Source organism: Falco rusticolus, chromosome W (genome assembly GCF_015220075.1).
Source record: "Falco rusticolus isolate bFalRus1 chromosome W, bFalRus1.pri, whole genome shotgun sequence".
NCBI classification, from domain to species: Eukaryota; Metazoa; Chordata; class Aves; order Falconiformes; family Falconidae; genus Falco; species Falco rusticolus.
Genome location: NC_051209.1, coordinates 14441774 through 14461035, shown reverse-complemented (window position 1 = coordinate 14461035; position 19262 = coordinate 14441774). Strand labels below are relative to the sequence as shown.

Sequence of the window (19262 nt, the reverse complement as noted above, 5' to 3'; positions counted from 1 at the left end):
TTATTATTATTATCCAAATCTCTTTCCTCCAGGAACCAGACCAGGTGGCTTTGACACCACTTTATCTCCATCATGTGTATGTCAGTGTTTCAAACTCTGGTTGAATTGCAGTCACATCACTGGCTGAAAGTTGGCGCTCTCAGCTCCTTTCCATGGAGAACACATATTTTGCACCAACCTTTCTCTACCTCACAATCAAACCTCTCTCATTCCTCTTGCATGGCAGGGCCTGGGGCTTGCACACCTTGGCATGCACAAGGGTTGTGTTGCCTGATTTTAGGGCATCTCTCATTCTTTCCTTCTTCCTCAGAGAAGAGCATACATATGTTGTGTGTTCAAATGGAGTTCTTTTCCCCCTTCTTGGTCCTTTGAGTATTACATCATATTTCATTCCCTTTGGTGCTCTTTCCACATGTGCTGCTTTGGATTTGTGGGGGGAGTGGGGGGGAGTCCCTCTATGGACAAGCTAAGAGGGAAAAAGAAGGAAAAAACCCCAAAACTAAAAAAGAAAAAAAAGGGGGCAATAAATATTTGGGAGGAGGGCGTTTAAGAGGAAAGAAAAACAAACCAAAGCAGGTGCCAGGCTGGAACCAGCAGCTGGTTGCCAGCACAGCAGGCTGAGAAGTTGTTGGTGGAAGCGCTCAGTGCCACATTTGTGTTGCTTAAAAAAATACATCCTCCCTCCCTCGTTATTCTGCCTCTGTTTTTTTCTCCCAGCCCCACAAACAGGAGGAGGAATTCAGTTGCCAAATGCAAACTTGCAGGAAGTTTGTATTTACAGCAATGCCAAGGGATGCAAACAGAGTGCGTCCTGCCCCATGACACATGTGTGTGCACACGCATGTGTGCCTGTGCGCACAGTAGCTCACCTGCACTTGGGGCAGCTGGGGGCTGGATGGGACCTGCCAGACGTGTTGTGGGTGCAGTGGCTCTCCGCTCCGAGGAGATGCCAGTGCATTGGCAACCATGGCACAGGTTTTTTTTGCCAGTGTGAGGGAAGGAGGTGGGAGGGCTGGAGATGGAGGGGAAAGGGGGGGGTTGGAAGGTTGTAATGCTTGGCTGGAAAAATTTAGAGGAGTACAAAGGAGAGAGCAATGAAAAGGGGTGGTGGGAGAGCTGGGGGGGTGGGGGGGAAGGAGGCTATGAACTGGCTGCTGTGGAAGTGGGAAGAGATTTATGTTTGCTGAGTGGTTTGGTTGGGAGTGGGCTGGGAGGGTGCCAGGTGCCACAGGCAGGGTGGAGGGTGCTGCGGGGAGGCTAACGGCTCCAGCAGCAAAGTGACAGGGCTTTATTTCTTCCTTTCTTTCCTCCTCCCTCCACTGGGCACTCGGAGGAGAAGGCAAGACAAAAAGCTGAACCAGTGCCAAGAAGGAGCTGCTGCGACTCGAAAATGGCACTCTGCGCCGCACTAATATTTCGAAGCTGGGCTGCGCTGGAGAGCAGAGAAACGTGCCGGGAATGCGAATGGCTGGGGCCGCTGGCCGGGCTCAAGGGTGTTCTCCCTCCTCCCTGCTTCCCTTTCCCCTTTTAAATGTGATCCTTTACTCCCTCATCTACCCCCCGTGATATTTAGGGGTTCTGGGAGAGAGAGGGGACCCTTGCTGGCGACTCAGGGTGGAGAGGGGGAGGAAGGGGGACAGCATCGTGTACCCCGGAGCTGGTGCAGCGTGGCAAGCGTCTGGCAGAAATGCTGTTTGTAGCCAGTTCCCAGCCCATGTGTGTCTGTTATGATGCTCGCTGGAAAGGATTATAAGCGGAGAAGGGGTGAGTGTGCTCATCCCCTCCTGCCATCTCCATATCAGAGAGGGATTTTGTATTTTTTTAATTTTTCCTAGGGAGGAAGAGAAGACCTGATTCCCAGGGAGTTTTCTGATTGTTTTCCTGTTGCCACTCCTTCCCCTCCTCCTTGCTGTCCTCCTCCTCCTCTCTCCGTACCCATAAGGCTGCACTCGTGGCTCTGTATCCTGATGCAAGGTTACTTGTAGGACACATGAATCTCTGCAAGGTGCAGCATAGCCTGTGTCGGTGTTCGCCTCTCATTTGCTGGGAGACAGGCAACTTCCAAGCAGCTCCACAGCTCAGCTGGGCGCCTGGTTAATGCAGTGTCAGTGCTTCAGCTGCAAAAGCCCCTTCCTGCAAAGCCTGCCTGAATAAAAAAAAAAAGACCCCAAAATCATATAGGGCTGAAACTTCAACAGCAGTTCATAAGTTTGATTAAATTGCAAGGGATGGGCTGGAGTTTTGCTGTGATTTTTGTCTGAAAGGAGAGGTTTTTCCCTGTTTTGGTCCCCTCTTCCCTCCATTCACAGGCTAGGAAAAAGTACATGAAAGTGCCTTTTTTTTTTTTTAATGGGGTGTTGATATTTTTTAAACATTTTTTAAATTATTATCAGCACAAGCATTCTTGTAGTAGTTCAATAGCTGAAGCTGAATGCAAAGATCTTCCCCCCACCGTGCACACGCTCCGTTCTGGTTCATTCTAGCATTTGCATCTGGAGTTTTAGGTTGGCATTACAGAAACTGGAGATGGGCACAAGAGAAAACTCCTGCCACTGGGTTTGAAAATGGGTCCAGATCCTGTTTTGTCAGCAGTTTTGGCACTCATGCAGCCAGCAGGTCAAGTTCAAGGAGACCTTTCTAAAGCACGGGCAGAGGCTCGTTAACTTGCTGCATCTCAGAAGCTTGCGGGTTGTTGGGTTGTTAGCTTGGCCCAGTTTGTAGTCCCAGGTGTGGGGTGATCCCTGTGACCTCTCTCTCACCTGAAAACCATGCTCTAGTATATATCCAAACCACTTCAAAACTCACTTTTGATTTCAGACACGTAGACCTGGTTTTGGAGCACCTATTTCTGCCCAAGCAGTGCCTTTTGGAAATACTGTGATAAACAGTGAGGAATTTAGGGAGACTTAAAGGTGTTATCCAGCCTGCTCTCCTCACCCTCTTCTTCTCACAGCTCCTCACAGATCAATGGTCTTTCCCCTGGAGGATCAAAAGCTCAGTCCCAAATTAACGTTGCTAGGAGGTGCACTCATTTCTGAGGTGAGACTAGCAGGTTTTGTATGGAGTAGGATGTCTGCAGCAACTGATCCCTTGCTCTTTCTCAGCTCTCGGCTGTGCCTTGTACCATGTAGTTGCCACAGCTCAACTTGGGCTTGCACAGAGAAGATGCTGTTGTCTCTTCTTGCTCTTTTTAATTTGTTGCAAAAGAGGGGTGTGTAGCGCTTGGCCCAGGAAACCTTGGAGAGGGTGAAGAAACCATGGCAAATGTCAACTTTTAACTTAGAGTAATCAGTGTGCCATCGTACCTTCCACCCCATACTACCTGTTCTCTGTGAATAAAGTACATCCATAAAAATATGTGGTTTTGTATGCACACATGTGCTTGCTGTTTGCTTTTCAGTTGCCTCCTTGGACTTAATGAGATAAGTTGTGTATTTAAGCTACCATCCTCTCCAAGGACACATACCATGCAGACCTTGCCTCAGTTTCCCAGAAGTTCTTGCAGATACTTTTGGCTGCAGCTGCACCTCTTTCTCTGGGCACAAACTCCTCTTTTTAACCTGAGATCCCTGACCATGGGATTCCAACCTACAAAAGCATATGCCAGGAGTGGGGATTAAAGCCCACATCAAAGTGAGCAGAGGAGACCCTGGTAGCTGTCCTAACCCACTGTGCACCTGCGCAGAGGACGGTTCAGGCTTTTAGATGTGGAGCCAGCTTGTGTTTACCACCGATTTAAACCTCTTAATACTTCAGTTACCAAATAACAATTCCCAACAGATTTATAGAGACTATCCTAAAGATATGGGCAAAAATTAATGTGGACTAACAGCATCCACGTGCGCAAAATAGAAATGTGTGGTGACTGTTATTCAGGAAGGTAAACTGAGGACAGCATATGAGGAGACCTTCCTAAACTTTGATATTTCAGGATGTAGACCTTTTTCATTTCCTTGATATCTTGACAATGCTCTGGAGTGTTGCAGCACTCTCCAAATTAGCCAGCTGCAACAAGGTCTTTTACCATCACATACCAACACACTCTTCGTGCCAGTCCCTCTGCTGCCTTCTCCTAGTCTCTCCTCATCCAGGCAGCCCACAGCTGTATATTATCAATGATAATTAACCCAGCTTCATTCCTCTACAATGGACCTTGTCTATCTTGGGACAAAAATGTTACTCTTGTATTTTCCAGGTGGTCCAAGTAAGCCATCTGGATATGTATCTGGCCATACTTCCCAAGGAGCATTGCAAGGCATTGACAAGGCAGCTGAATGCCTTTGTTTTTATTTCCACCTGTATCAAAGAGGTGTCTTTGGATATATTTCCCTGAAACATGATGTCTCACGAGTCTCAAGTTGCTTCCTTCAAATCCTTCATCCTTTTAACACTTTATAATGAGAAATGTTGTCTGCTTGGGGTTGTTATGAGATGACTTGTGTCTCGAAGTGTTAATCCAGAGGACTCTTCCAAGGCTATCTTCCACACCTTCCCCACTTCAGGTCTTTTATTTTTTTGGACCGGTAACCTCACATTTCTGTAATCTAAATGTGCAACTACTTTGCAATCACAGTCCAGTAGCTGGGTTAATCTCAGACCCCTGGAGTGGCAGATGGCTGATTTGTTGCTGATTCCAGCTACAGAGAATTGTGCCACCTATTATCTTTGCACAGACTGCCTCTTAAAAGGATGCCTTGGGCAAAATCAGTGAAAAGCAAAGCAAACACTCTCTGATCTGCATCACCACAGGTGAAAATGTAAAATATTTCACCTTTATGTGAAGGGATGGAGAGGTGGACAAAGAGGGGAGAGAGACGGGAGGGGAAGAAGAGGAGAGGAAGATCTCATTTTCATACCCGAAGTGCAGAAGCACAGGGCAGAGCAGGCTTGCTGCAGTCACAACGCTGAATCACAAGCACTTACCCTGTTCTAAATGGTTTTGCAGTGTGGTAGTCCTTGGCTTCAGCTCCCTGATTTAACTCTTCAACAAAGCAGGCGGGTTAGCACCCCGTGACACCTTGCTGCTCTTCCTAAGCCTTTCTGATGTGGGTTGTCATAGGAATCCATGGCACCGCTCCCTGCCATCACACCTTGTTGAAAGCCCCGCAGCTGCCAGGGAAAGCCGTGATGGCCTCATGATGCCGATGTATTTACCAGGGCTACATGGGAGGAGAAATGTAAGCATCTGTGTGGGTTAAGGAGAAGCTTGGGGGACCCTCCAAAACTGAGCGGGGCCTAGGGTGAACCCCAGAACTGAATGCTCAGAGGGGCCTGGCTGGCAGGTGGTGGTGGGCACGCAGAAAGATGTTAAGGAAATGGAGAAAAGTAGAGCAAAACTTTGGATGCTTGTGACCATTTTCTGCACAGTCATTCCCACAATCAAGGTTTTCTTTTTTCTCTTTGCTCTGGGAAATGCCACAGAGTCAGATGAAGAATTTGGGAAGAGAGTGTGGGTTCCCTGTGCAGAGTCCAGTGACGAAATCTGTGAACAAGGTAAGAACAAAGGGTTATGGCTGTGAAGGGTTTTGTTTATTCCTTTTTCCTTTCCAAACCCATTCTTGCAGTGTTAGACATGAGATTTAGGATGTGTGTAGCACAAAACTGATATTCCAAGTGCTAAACAAAAAGATCTAAAAAGATCAAGTTAAATAGGGCTTCTTTTTAATGCATGCCATGATGATGGCTTGGGTTTGAGAACAGTTTATATTGTATCAAAATGATCTATGTGTGAATAATTGTTATCAACCTCCTGACATCAGGACCTAAATAGGAAGCAAGAGCCTTAAATAGGCCATTTGCGTAGTTAGCTTCCATGTCTCCTTGCACAATTTATTTGCTTAATTCCATTGAGATATAATGAGACTGAAACTCCTAGAACTGCCTTTGACTCTGAGGCTCTGTTCTTCATCTCCTCTGCAGTTATAGCCCACTATTAAGAAGATAATATCTATTTCCCTGTGTTCAGAAAGAAAAAGCTACTGTACTGCTACCCTCATTCCAGTTTGCCCAAGTTTCTCTATTTCTGAGTTTCCAATGGAAATAGAATAAGAAATGCCAAAACAACTTGCAGCCTAAGAAAAATGTAATGCTGTCAGAGAGAGCACAAATAAAGTTAGGGCAGGATGATCTTGAAGGAATTCTTACCTACCATATCTACCTTAAAACCCTGTTGGAAAGCTAATGTGATATTTCAGTCAATATATAGATGCAATTTGAGGAACTCAGTGTACAGATGCAATTTGAAGAGCTCTGTGTTGATTCTGGATTTCCTCCCACTAGGATATGAGGAAGGGGGAAAGGTTGGGACAAGGCTGCCTGAGTTTTGTCTTAGTTTTGAACATTTAGCTCAGTCTGGACCAACACGCCCTATGGGTGTCTCTGTTCATATTACATTGCAGAGCGTACATTCTCTAAGTAGGGTTTCAAAAGATACCTTTGATTTCCAAAAACCTCTTAAATGCATGACTCCATCTCATGCCTCATGTGTCCCGCTCCATTCTTTTACTCCCATCATCCTGAAGTCAGTGAAACTCAAGCACATGATTGAGTGCCATTTTCTGTTGGGATGAACTTTTTAATAAGTGCTCATTGTTTTGAGGGTTTTTTTCCCCCTCAGATCAGGGCCTTATTTAGTTTCTCATTGAAAGACAATTCCACTTGCAATGATTTTGTTTATGATAATTCACTTGCACGTTCCCTTCCAGGAATTGTCATTGTCTTCCAAAAGGGCGGTTACTGCTGGTCCCCTTGCAGTGATAATTATAATCAGACCTGTCAGCCTTCACACAGTCTACGCTTATCACTTGCATTTTGGAGGATTTTTCCTGAAGCCTATTACCAGTACTGCTTCTTAGGGAAAAAATAGTTGTGATTTTTTCTGCTAATCTTTGATGGCTTTCAGCTTTGAAAGCATGGAGAGGAGCAAAATGACTGCCAGTTGCAGTTAAAGAAACTGTCTGTTGGTCCTGGCGTAGAGCTCTGCCTCTGGAGATCCAGGGTAGATAGTTTGGGAAATGCTGAGGGCTTTCATTTGATTGTGACGACTCTTCAGGTGTGCATGAGACACAAAACAGTGCTTTTTTCCAATGGTAATGCTCACAGAAGCTAGCTCTGCCAGCCTGCTAGACAAGAGCTTCAGGTGGCAGGTAGTTGTTGGCAGTGGTAACCTCTCTCCCTGCTGTTTTGGGCAGAGATCTGTGGGTTTGCCCATGTTGAACTGCTTGGACGCAGGATGGCCAGAGAAGTGGCTGTGGCTGGTGCTGGAGGTGATGGCTGGCATCCAGGGATGGGCATGGTAGCAGGACTGGTGGGCCCACTGCCACCGGCACATTGCAGTACAACAGAGACCAACTGGCCAATGTGGTGGTGTTGGGTAGGATGTGGTTCCGTATTTTATTCATCCCAGGATGTTTGAAAATTGTCCCCCCTAGTGTTATTCTCTGGGAAACACATCTCCCCATTTACTAGATTTCCTCCCGTTTTCACTCCATTATTCGTATTGATATGCTAATAACCCTAATTTCTTTTAATTTTGCTTTTTGCTAACTTAAAGAAAAAAGAAGTAATTTTAACATTTCATTAATCTAGCTAAGCGATGTATCTTTTAGTCCCTCCTATGTTATCGCTATATACTTCGTAATGTACTCAGAGTTTTGGACTGCCTTGATTTTGGCAAATTTGAGGGTGGTCAACACTTTATAGATTTTGTAGAAAAGGCAATAGTGGGAGAGTGGGAACTCTCATGTTCTCCGGAGTTCTGTATTTACAATGTGCAGGGATGTAATTTGCCTTTGTTTTATTTAAATTCACTGGGAACTAGAGATTTATTTATCAGGTGTCACTCCCTGAAGGAAGATAAATGCCATATAGCAAAGACTTCATCTATTATACAAACAGATTTGAAGGCTTTGCTATTGCATTTCTCTGCCTGCTGCACAGAGCAAAAACGCCTTCGGCTGAACAGAGTGATACTTAGCGGTAACATCTTATGACCTTTTGAACAGCTGAGATCTCAAACCATATTAGTGAACAGATTATGATGTGATGGAAAGAGCGCCAGGAATAGCCTTTTAATCATGAGATCCTTCCTGTGAATAACCTTCTTTGGTATATTCCGGTGGTTAATCACTCGGGCCAGGACAATCATTTGAAAACAGGGAAGTGAAATCCAAATACACTCAGGTTTGTCAACTACAGTAGGATATTACAGTTTACAGCTTCTCCCTATTATTCTCTTGCTCTCCATTTCTATCAAGGCTGTGGGTGACCTTGCAATATTTTCTGTCACTAATAACCCCATTTTGGCAGAAAGATCTACACAAAATGAACCCCGAGTCCTTGGACTGTAGGGGAGCTGCGGTCTCCAAATCAAAGGTACGCACATGGTGAATATGGGTGTCTGACTGCAAAGGGAAACATTCACATGGAAATGTCTGTCATTTCTGAGATAACAACAGTAATGCTTAAACCATTTTCAACCCTTTTTAGGAAAAAAAATGCAGGTTTTAAAAAAATGCACAGCCCTGATATTATTTCTCTTTTTTATGGAGCCAAACAGAAACAAGAACAAATTTTCCACTGATCTTACCTACCTACCTGTGCAGGATTAATCCTTAAACTTTGCTGTAGGTTTACATTAGCCTCCTTTTTATCTTAATGGTCAATATGAATCTTTATCCCTCTTGATAATGGGTCATAAAGGAATGAGCTTTAAGAAAGATAAGCATTCCTTCCTTAAAGAAACGAAACGTTCGTTGCTGCCTCTGCACATCGGTAACAGTTGTGCCAAAGTTTGATCTAGCTGCTGTGGTCATCTCTGCAAAGAAGGATGGACACATGTTTGTGAAGTTCAATGTAAATGCATTTGGGCTTACCTGAGCAGGTCGGCATGTCCAGGCAGCCCATCCTGGTTGTGGAGTATATAGCATAGCCCTGCACATGGTTAGCATGGGGGTAGCTGACTTGTACGTGTTTTGTTTGCTGTTGAAGCCAAACAAGCTGCTCATTTTCCCAATGGGAAGAAGAAGGGCTGGTGGTGTGTGAAGCCCAAACTGCTGTCAGTGTAGTGGGGTCTGGAGAACAGTAGCTGCCACAGCCCTATGGAAACTCTTTGAAAATGAGAAGGTTATGGAGGTGGAAGAAATACACAGCAGGACACTGTCATATCTTATCTCCCCCAGCCTCTTCAATCAGGTGCCTGCTGGACTTCCCACTCCTCCTACCTTTTACACTAGATCATAAGATCATAAGGTATTTGATTCTGTTGGCACGCAGTCATCTGACATCCTCCTGGCATTATAGCTTCCTGAGTTAAGGAGCCACTGTGCAATGTTGAGGCTGTGAGCCCACACAGTGCTTTCACCTGCCGCTGCCAAGGCCAGGGAGGTGTCCAGGTAGGATCCAGGAGAAGGCACCAGCTGCCTGACACAAGTCTCCACCATCTTTTCTTTGGGCAAACCAGGCACTGCAAAGGGTGGATGGCAGCCTTGATGCTGTCTGTTCACCAAGGAAGTGCCATTGCCAAAATACAGCTGGCTCACTATGATAAGGTGCTCCCTCCCAAGCTCCACCTGCAAACCACAAGTCCGTTGCTGCACAGGTGATGTCCATGGTTACAAGCATCATGAATAAAACCATTCAGAGGGATGGGTTCCTCTGAACAGCTCCCATCTGGGAGTGATAGCAGCTTTGAAACCTTTCCACTGAGAAGGCTTTGTGGTGTGTGTGTTGAAGAAGGTGTAGGTACGAAATGTTTCCTCTGCCTCCTTCCACTGCCTTGTAGTGCTTGTGTGCCTGTGGGGTATAGAAGGGTGCTCAGACTTGGGAAGCATCATACCAAGATCTTTCCTCTTGGTGTGGGTTTGCATTAATCCTGTTAAGCCTTCTGCCAGATGGTCCCTGCCCTGATATAGTTAATTCTTCTCAAAGTAAAGAGCTTATGTTCAGTTTCTTGTAGCTCAGAGGGACCCATGAAAACAGACTTGCTTTGCCTTGGGCAGCTCAGCACAGAAGTTCCAATGGGACATTTTATGGTCCTCCAATTTAGCATGGTTAGAGCATAGGGCAAGCACTTGAGGCGGGATGCTTTTTTGGGGGTATGCAATTTAAACTTGGAAATGGTGAAGATGTAGTATCAGGCAGATGACAGTGGTGTGGGATGGGAAAAATAGGGCAGTGGTTTGTTTATGAAGTTAAGCTCCCCACATAAAACATCTTTGTCATTTTAAACACATAACATCTGATTCTTTGCAATTATTCTTAGATTGCAGACAGCAGCGATCTCCAGTTTCTCACTGAATAAGAGTGATTTCATGAATCAATAAAAGATTATTGTTATAACCAAATTTAGAGCCATACAATTCCCTTCTCCTGGCTGGAAAGAGATGATCTTGGGCAGGAAAAGAGGAAGAAGGACATATGTCATACTAATGTTTTAGGCTACATCTGTCTTAAGCTCTGGGACTGTTCATGGGAGTGTGACTGGGTATACTCAAACTACTAGACCAGTCCTTGGCACACTTTTGGTCCATGACAACTAGAAAGCTCGTAAATCGTCCCTCAGCATGGATCAGGGTTCATCCCAGTGAGCTGCTTGCATTTAGCTGCTGCGTTAGGGAAGTCAAGACATGGTTGTGAGCAGAAATAAAAAACATTCTGTGCCAGTTGGCCTCGATGTCTGGGAATATTTCTGAGCACATTTAGTTTACTAGTGGCTGAAGAAGCTCAGGCCCAACTAAGAAACTATTCCATCATCCTCAACTCCATTTGTCAGCAGTGGGATCGGGGAGCTGCTATCAGAGGCTGGTTCAGCCTCCCTTGATCCTGATAGCAGAGAAAAGGCTATATTATCCCAGAGAAAGGCTATGTGTAGCAGAGGTACATTTCCTGTATATTTACCAGTCACCTCCCCTGCCCCTCCAAGCTCAGATAAAAAGACTGATAAGTCATCGATGTGCTCTTCCCTGCAACAGCAAGTTCCACCCATTATTTTTCCTCATAGAAAGTATTTCTTTCTCCTTCACCATAGGGAGGTTCATTTATCAATAGGTGACAGCTATAGGATTGGTGTTCTATGATTTCCTTTAAATGGTTTGGTGGTTGATAGTTAAACATGTTCATAGGAGACAAGTGTAAGCTTATATATAATAAAACAGCTCATGGATGGATATAACATTATGTCTTTCAAATATAAGTAAACACTTTGATAAAGTTTTATTTTGACTTCACCTTATCCAATTATATATATTTATATATGTTTGTATGTATATATACATGTGTGTGTATACTTTTTCATACTAAATCAAAAACCTAGGTGAAAAAACTTTGGCTCAACTACTGTAACCAAAGTGTAATATTTCATTATCTTTTCTTTCACTGAAATCTGTTCATGCACAAGATTATCTGATACATGTTTAAACATAAACAGTATTTTCCCTTCAAAAATAGCTCAAGTGTTTAGTCACAGTGAGGATGAAATTATCAATTGAATTTGGCCCATATTTTGAAACATGACCTTAATCTGCAGGTTTCAGTGAGGTATTTTCCCCAGGTATTTCAGTAAGTCAGATAAGTAAATTATATTTTTGACATGTTAAAGATGTTTCATTTTAGACAAAGGAAGTGATATCCCAGTTGTATCACTGAAACTCAATGCCCCGTGTTGCTTGTTAACAACTGCACATTTATTTTTTCAGTGCCCCAGTTTGCTATCAAGTATCAATGCACTGCTACAGACCAAATAATCGATAGTTCTGTCAGTTGAGTATGCCCTGGAAATACAATATTACTGTTAATATTGATCCACAAAGCTGAAATCAAGGCATAAAACTCTGCAGGCATTGCTTGCTAGCACCCTGGCTTTTACTTGCAGAGCAACCAGCTTGAAAATCGCTACAGCGTGCTATCCCCCAGGGACTAATGTTTTGTGCACATCCTCCTTCTGTGTATAATAATCAGCCTGAACATAAACACAAGGGTATCAGGGCACGTGCGACCTGCAGATGTGGTGCATATAGTTTCATTTCAGCTTTCTGTGGTTTCTGGGTGCAGCAAAACCAGCTGCAAAGAGCTCCAGTATCCATCACTAATGGGGCAGCACAGCAACCTGGCCAGCCACACTAACCCACATCTCAGTGTGCTCTTCTTCATGGGAAGGGTGAGACGGGCTGTGGATGGATGGCTTGAGACCTCCAGCACCCTTCTCCAAGCATCATGAGCAACATTGTTAGTGAAGGGTTGTGTGGTTTGCTTACAGAGGTGCCTTCAGGCACAAGTTATCAGTGGGGGGGGGTGGGGAAGTCCCACAGCATTGAGGTGTACTGGCAGCATCAAGAGCATCTCTTCTTTGCTCTCCTGCCACCTCCAGGCTGCCAGGTTGCCTTGGAAAAAAGAAAATGTGGTGCTCCCCATTCCCACATGTGCTTTCACACACACCCTTGTGAGTTTGGTGGTCTTTGCAATGAAGCTGTGAATGAACATTTGGCAGATTGTTTTTACAATTGTCAGTCTTCCCAGAAGCAGCCCAGAGTTTTCATTAACTAAGACATAGGCATGATTTCCTACAAGTTCTTTTCAGATTTTACTAGATTCAGATACATTAAATAGGTATTTTATGTATGAGCCACCAAAATTAGTTGTCACATTACTCTTCATATAGGAATATTACAGTTCTGGTCTCTTGTATTTGGGCAGCAGCTGCCCTATAGGATGCTCCTGGTTCTTTAATAAGAAAATAATGTGGACAAGAGCAGAGCATGATGTCAGTGAGGATATGTGAGGTGATGTGGGCATTTGGGAGAAGGGAATGGCTCTACCATGCCATCATGGTTGGGAAAAGGTGCATGACAGTAATGGAAGCATAAAAGCAGGAGCCTCAGATGGCTGGAAGGAGCTCATGACAGCCCCTGACAAGGTGAGGGAGGAAAATTTCTTTCCTTACACATGTCTCAGGAAGAGGGAATGAGGAGAAATAGTACCCTCTGCAGTGCCTCGCTCCCCTCTTCAGGAAGGTGGCCTCATCTCTGATTCAGTGTTGTCAGGACCTGCAGTGCTTGCAGATGGTATTGGGCACAAGGGTAATAAATAGCTCTTGAATAGGTATGAATGGAGCAGGCTGGTAGTAACGAAGACTCCTTTGCAGAAAGCCTACTGAAATCACCATGAAGACAGAGGCTCCTTTTTCTTTGGGTCGCTCCTGTCATAGGATCCTTCCTTGCCATGTCATAGGAGGAGTGGCACCCCAGCCCATGTGGCTCCTGACATAAAGCCATCTGAACCTTGTGTCACTCACTCAGCTAACATGGTCACGCACTCAGCTGTCCCACAGGGTCTGAGAAACTTCCCACAGCATACAGAGGAACATGACGAACAGTGGCCAGGGTCTTCCCCTTGGAGAGAGGCACATGTTCTGCAAAGTATCTACCTTGGAATCTTTTTTGATGATATTAACAACTTAGTTCTATCTTCCAGGCAACCTTTAGCCACAACATCAGAGGCCTCCTTGCTCCCAAGGAGCAAATTTATCAGCCTTATCCTTCATCTGAGAGCTTCAGCTTATCTCCTGCATGACAAGCCATTTAGCACCTAGGAGATGAAGCTCAAGACAATGTCTTGGCAAGTCTAGATGAGAAACAAGAGACATGTATTATCTCTCACTGGGAGGTTTAACACACTCCAAGTAGTCTGAGTTGCCAGGGACAATGTAATATGAGGCTATCTACTGGTTTTTCCTAAGACCCAACTTCATATCAAAAATTACATTTCTACACTCTTTCAGAGAGCAGAAATGGAAATTCAGACACTCAGCCAAGAGCAGGTATGGCTTAGGGTTGCTCAGGGTTGCTACTTTGCAAGAATATGGAGTCAGAGCTGAATTTCTCATCGGTTGTGGCTGTGTACTATCAACAAAAGGAAGTGATGCCATGGTTGCACACTCTTCAAAACACTCCTCCCTCCAGCAGTATCACCTCTTCTCTGTACAGCCTCAGCAGCTTACTTCAGCTGCTTCAACTGAAACCACAAATGATGTCATTATATTTATTTTTTTCCCGTAGGATGGCGAGTGAATGGCCATTTCTGCCCTTATCTCCTCTTTTAAATAAAATGCTCTAAAATGCCATCATTGAAATTCAGAGGTCATTGGTGACCTTAAATCATCTCCAATTGCCTTGGATGAAACCCAAATGAAATAAAAATCAATATGAGAGTCAAGAGGCCAAGAAACTAAAATTGTGTCCAACACAAGCAGCTTACTGGTTTCAGAGTGTTTCTGGCAACCATCTGCTTGTTTGAATTTGAGGATGTGATGCTTTTAAAAGTCAGAGAAAAAAACATGATCAACCACGGCCTTCAGATATTTTACTTGATAACAGGATTCTCTTTTTTGTGCCCATATTCTTACAGCCTCAATATCCTTTTTTGCAATCATACTGTCCACAGGTTTGTGGTGCTGAAACACTATTATGTGTAATTCTCTAAAAAAAATTTTTGAAGCCTCAAAACATTTTCTCCTCACCCCTCTTCACGAATGAGCAACAGAATGTGTTATTACAACTCAGTAGCCACTCATTTACATGGTTAATGATTGGCCCTTTTTAACTAAAAAGATATATTCTTTTCATGCTACTCCTATTTCAACTCTGTCATCTCAGCCTTGTCCTGTGTAACAAGGAAACTGATCCTTTTATGGATGGTGTTAACAGAGACACCAGGGACCGAATCACCTTTTATTCTCAAAAGGTGGTCAGGATCAAAGCACCAAGAGACGGAAGCTGGAGAGAGAAACTTGAACTCCCAGTGTATCTGTCCTACGAACAAGGAAAGACATTACAGATTCCCTCACTGCCAACATGACCCCTATAATCAGCAGTGTGCCCACAGTTAAGAAGATATTGTGGCAGTCCATAAAAAAATCCCTGTTGGAGTTGGAGTATCATAAAGCAAATATTATTGGTTTTGTCCCAAGGACTGTATGACATTAAAAAGGTAAAAGTGGCAGTCGAAGGGTTGGCCAGGGCAGGTGGGCAGCAGTGGGAAAAGGTCACAGTGCCCATTAGCACACCCAGCTGTGACCGGGGTAGGTGCATTGCAGCAGAGGTTTGCAAGAAGGCTGTGGACACGTAACAAGAGCCTTTCCTTTGCAGGAGAGTCAGCCTTGGAGAAGAGATGAAGGTGTATTAGCAGAAATTGTTTACCCTCACTTGACACTTGCTTAGGGAAAACATTTTCTGGGTTGTTTTTTTAATAAGGCATTCATAAACTAATGAAAGCTACATTTTTGTCAATTATAATGGACTTTATTAAGTTCTGGACATTTACCACATCACAATGTTTATCTGCAAGGCAATATTTCCCTCGGCTTTATAAAAGGGAACACTGCAGCAAATTTAAGTCACTTACAGCACTCAGTGTCAGGATTTTAATGGTACCCATATTACCTTGACTTTTTATAGCTTCATCTTGCTTTATGTAACAATACTTAGCTTTTACATCATGCTTTTCACACATAAATCTCAGCATCTCACAAGGCAGGGCAAGATGTTATGCCCATTTCAGAGAACAGAAAAAACACTAAGTGAGGTGATTTGGTCATGGCACAGAGCAGCAGGGCTGGGAGCAGACCTCAACCTTCTTAAACCCCATCCTGGGAGTGCACTGCATCTCCAACAGGAAGATGTACCCCTTTGTAGAGAGAGGGTCATGCTGGGTGTGAATCAAAGGCTTGCACCAAACTGGGGTGAAGGAAGCAGGCATCTCCCTGTTGGCTTCTTGTGGCACTAGATTACTTTTCTCAGAGTCAAGCACTCCGAAGTGGTCACTGGAAGGGAAAACATTCAGCTTGGTAGATAAAACAAATGGCATAAGGCTGCCCATGTTTTCCTTCCATTTTTATTGCTGGCCATAGCCTGTTAACTCTTTTAAGTGGGATTTTCCATAAGTCCTGTTTGGTGTGAAGGAACGAAGAGCTGACCTCCCCTATGTTGAAATTACCTATTTTTCATCCCCTGGTCTCAAGTTTGCTTTTAAGGAAGATGGGTTTGGTCTTCTGAAGCTCTGTAGGACTCACCAAGTTCTCTGCCACTGTCTGGCATAACAGCAGCAACTCAGAAGACAAAGATGTGAGGGTCAGACTAATTCCCTGCAAAAGCTAACTGTGGCACTGTCACCCATAATTAGCTGGTTGTTTGGGGTGGAAAGGTGCCTGCTTGTTTAAAATGAGCCTATTCCCCAGCCCCGTGCTTCTGGAGGGGGTCCTTAATACCCTGGAGCAGGGGCTTAATCCTGAAGCTGTCCTTCTGGTCTCTGAGTCACTAACCTGTGATGTTCCCAAATTCCTTTGATGTGTTACAGATGGCCATACTGGCCAGCCTTACTGCAGACTTTGAGGGGCCATAATTTGGTCCAGCCACACAATGCCAGGTGTTGAAGGGCCACCACGTCCCTTCAGATCCTCTGGCATGTCCTTTGCCATTACATGCCAGACCACTTCACAAGAAGGGTTTGTGTTCAGTCGTGTCACAGATTCCCCCCCCCCCCCCCCCCCGAAAAACATGGGAACCTGTATCCAGCAGCTCTAGAAATCTCTGGGAGCCATGCTGCCAAACACCCTCTCCCTTTGGCATTGAGAGCATCCAAACATGGAGCTGCCTTTGATTTGCAATGATGGAGAATATTATGGATGAGCATCTCTAGGCTCCTTCCTCCTTGGAAAGGAGCTGTAAACTTAAATGGATCATATCCCAGTGAAATCAGTCAATGATTGAATCAGGCAGGTTCAGAAATCTTCCCACTGCTTCCAGGGAGATGTACTAAAAAATGACTTTCTGATAATTAAGGAGCCATCCCTCCACACAGCTGCAGAGCTACTGCCACCACAGTGTTTCACATCAAGGCAGCTTAGTTATACCTCCTCTGGTCTGCTGAGATCTGTAAGTGCACAATGGCATCCTTCCTCCACAGCCTTGTCTGCCCTACAGACATGCCTCTTAGTCAAAGAAAGAGGCTTTTGCTTCTAGAATGGGATATCCTCTGAAGGGTAGATCAATAGGCTAAGACTAGACCCAAGGAGCAGAGGTAAAACCAGAACCGAACCTGTGTCTCAGCACCAAGACAAGCGGCTCTTTCTGATGAAAGCTTAAAGAAGTGCCATTCCCCAATTTCATATGCCTCAAAAACCTGGCTGCTCTCTGCAGATTAATGCTTTTGTGAGGCTTTTAAGGGGAAAAAGACTCAGAAGCCTCCAGCTGAAGTTTCCCTGTCCATGCAGGCCTGACCCACAGGGGTTCAGGTTGGATTTCTGGAACAGGGCTCAAATCAGGATGAGGATGCTTTGACTAGAGAGTCCAGCCAGTTGAAGGAGAAGTGTTTCCTGAGCACATGGACTCAGCCATTACTAACTTTTCATCAAATAGTGCAAGAAATATGCCAGACTGTGCTCACACAAGTATTTGTGTGTGAGAAGGCAATTTTGCCTGCACAGACTGAAGCACCAAACCCACCCTTTGGTTACATCACAACATGCAATTTCCATACTTGCATTTAACTCTCAATATTTTAGGTGCTGCAAGCACAGAGCTGTTTGGTAGTGCTGGAGTTGAGCACATGAAAAACCTGAAGGAACAGAGATTGAAGTGACTTGACTTCCTATATCAGACCCTTTCTCTCCACATTTCTCCTGCGCTGCTTAGTTTGTGCAAAGCTTCATCCCCCATCTCACAGAGATCCAAGGAAGCACATCCAAAAGTTCCTGTCTGTAGATACAGGCCTAATACGCTCCAGAAGGAAAAAAAAGAGCAATCTGCTACATGAGAACCAAGCCAATTAAATGTCCAAGTATTATTCCTAAGGCAAACATGGGCAACACCAGAAATTTTCTATCAGCTGTAATAACAATTACTTCACCAATTGCCAATTCCACCATGATTTGTTGAGTACAGTCATGCTTCTGCCTCTTGCCTAGGCAAATAGAAGCTCTACAAATGAACAGTCAGCATAAAGAAAGCCTCTCTTTCACCTCATGACTTCTTTTCCCTGGGCCCAGCTCAGAGCCCAGGATAGCCCTCCTCTCTCTTCTGTGCTTGCTTCCAGCCAGGGCAGGGTATCACTAAAGGGTGATGAGTTTCTTGGGAGCAAAAGATGCTACTGTTCTCAGTGACTCTGTGAATACAAAGATGATCCTTCCTGTCACAGCACTGCCAAAACTAGCCAGCTGCAACAAGGCTTTTACCATTACATACCAGGTTAAATCCAATAAGTAGTTACCATGCCTTGCCCTAGCACAGCTACCAATCCCCCACAAGGTTTCAAAGACTCATCTACTGTCTGTGTTGTTTCTTCATCCCCTTCAGGCCAGCCCACCCTGCTTCTTACCTCTGCTGCATTGGGGTTTTCTTTCTCCAGGATCACTCTTCCAGCCAGCCTCTCCTCATCCAGGCCACTGCTGCTGCTGCTGCTGCTGCTGCTGCTACTACTACTACTGCCACCTTGCTTCTTCATTCAGTACTCCCTCATCCTGCATTTTTCACCCCTTTCAAACCCCTCTCTCTCCTACTCCTCAGTGCTATTTAACTACTTAGCAGGAACCAGCCACAGCTGCACCTTATCCACATCAGCCAACCCACCGCCCCTGAAGCCAGCCCACAGCTGTATGTTATCAATGTTAATTAACCTGCCTTCATTCCTCTATAATCCCTCTACACCTTCCTTTCCCCTTCTGCCACTGAGTTTAAAAAACAAAGAATCCTCCCAAGAAGCCAAGTAGTTTCTCAAGGAGTTAGGATCTGCTGGGGGTGATGGCTCTGAAAATGATTGCTTTTTGTCTCATGGAGAGAAAGAGGGACCATGTGTCTCTCCAGATAGCAAAGGCACACAAGGACACATGCACACTCAAAGCAACTCTCCCTGGAAAGTTAGCAGGAGTTTTTCAAGACTGTTTACATTCAAGTCCATGGAAATTAATGGGCGTCTCCATAGCCACTTTGCACAAGAGCTATGATTTTTCTCCTGCTAATTGGGGAAGAGGGCTAACCATGGGCATTTAAGGAGTCTATCTGCCTGTCTGACAACTTGAATGCAAACTGCTGTGATATCTTCCAGAGATTTTAAAAGCTGGTTGAATTCCCTTCCCTTGCCACTCAGGTCTGGGCTGGGCAAAGTCGGATGACATTTCCTTTGTCCTCCTACATGAGACCCCCAGGGGTGGCTTCATCTCTCAGATGTGTAATGTCTTCCCCTCCCTTTCATCCTCCCGTAGCAGTGACTGCCTT

General features: G+C 44.8%; 1 protein-coding gene across 1 annotated transcript in view; it reads left to right on the top strand.

Moving 5' to 3' along the window:
* Positions 1–19262, top strand: part of LOC119140646 (SET-binding protein-like) — a 289437-nt gene that overhangs the window by 137697 nt on the left and 132478 nt on the right. Inside the window, exon 3 of the mRNA XM_037372143.1 lies at positions 5422–5493. Within this exon, the coding sequence (XP_037228040.1) occupies positions 5422–5493 (72 nt within the window). The remainder of the gene's footprint in view (positions 1–5421; positions 5494–19262) is intronic.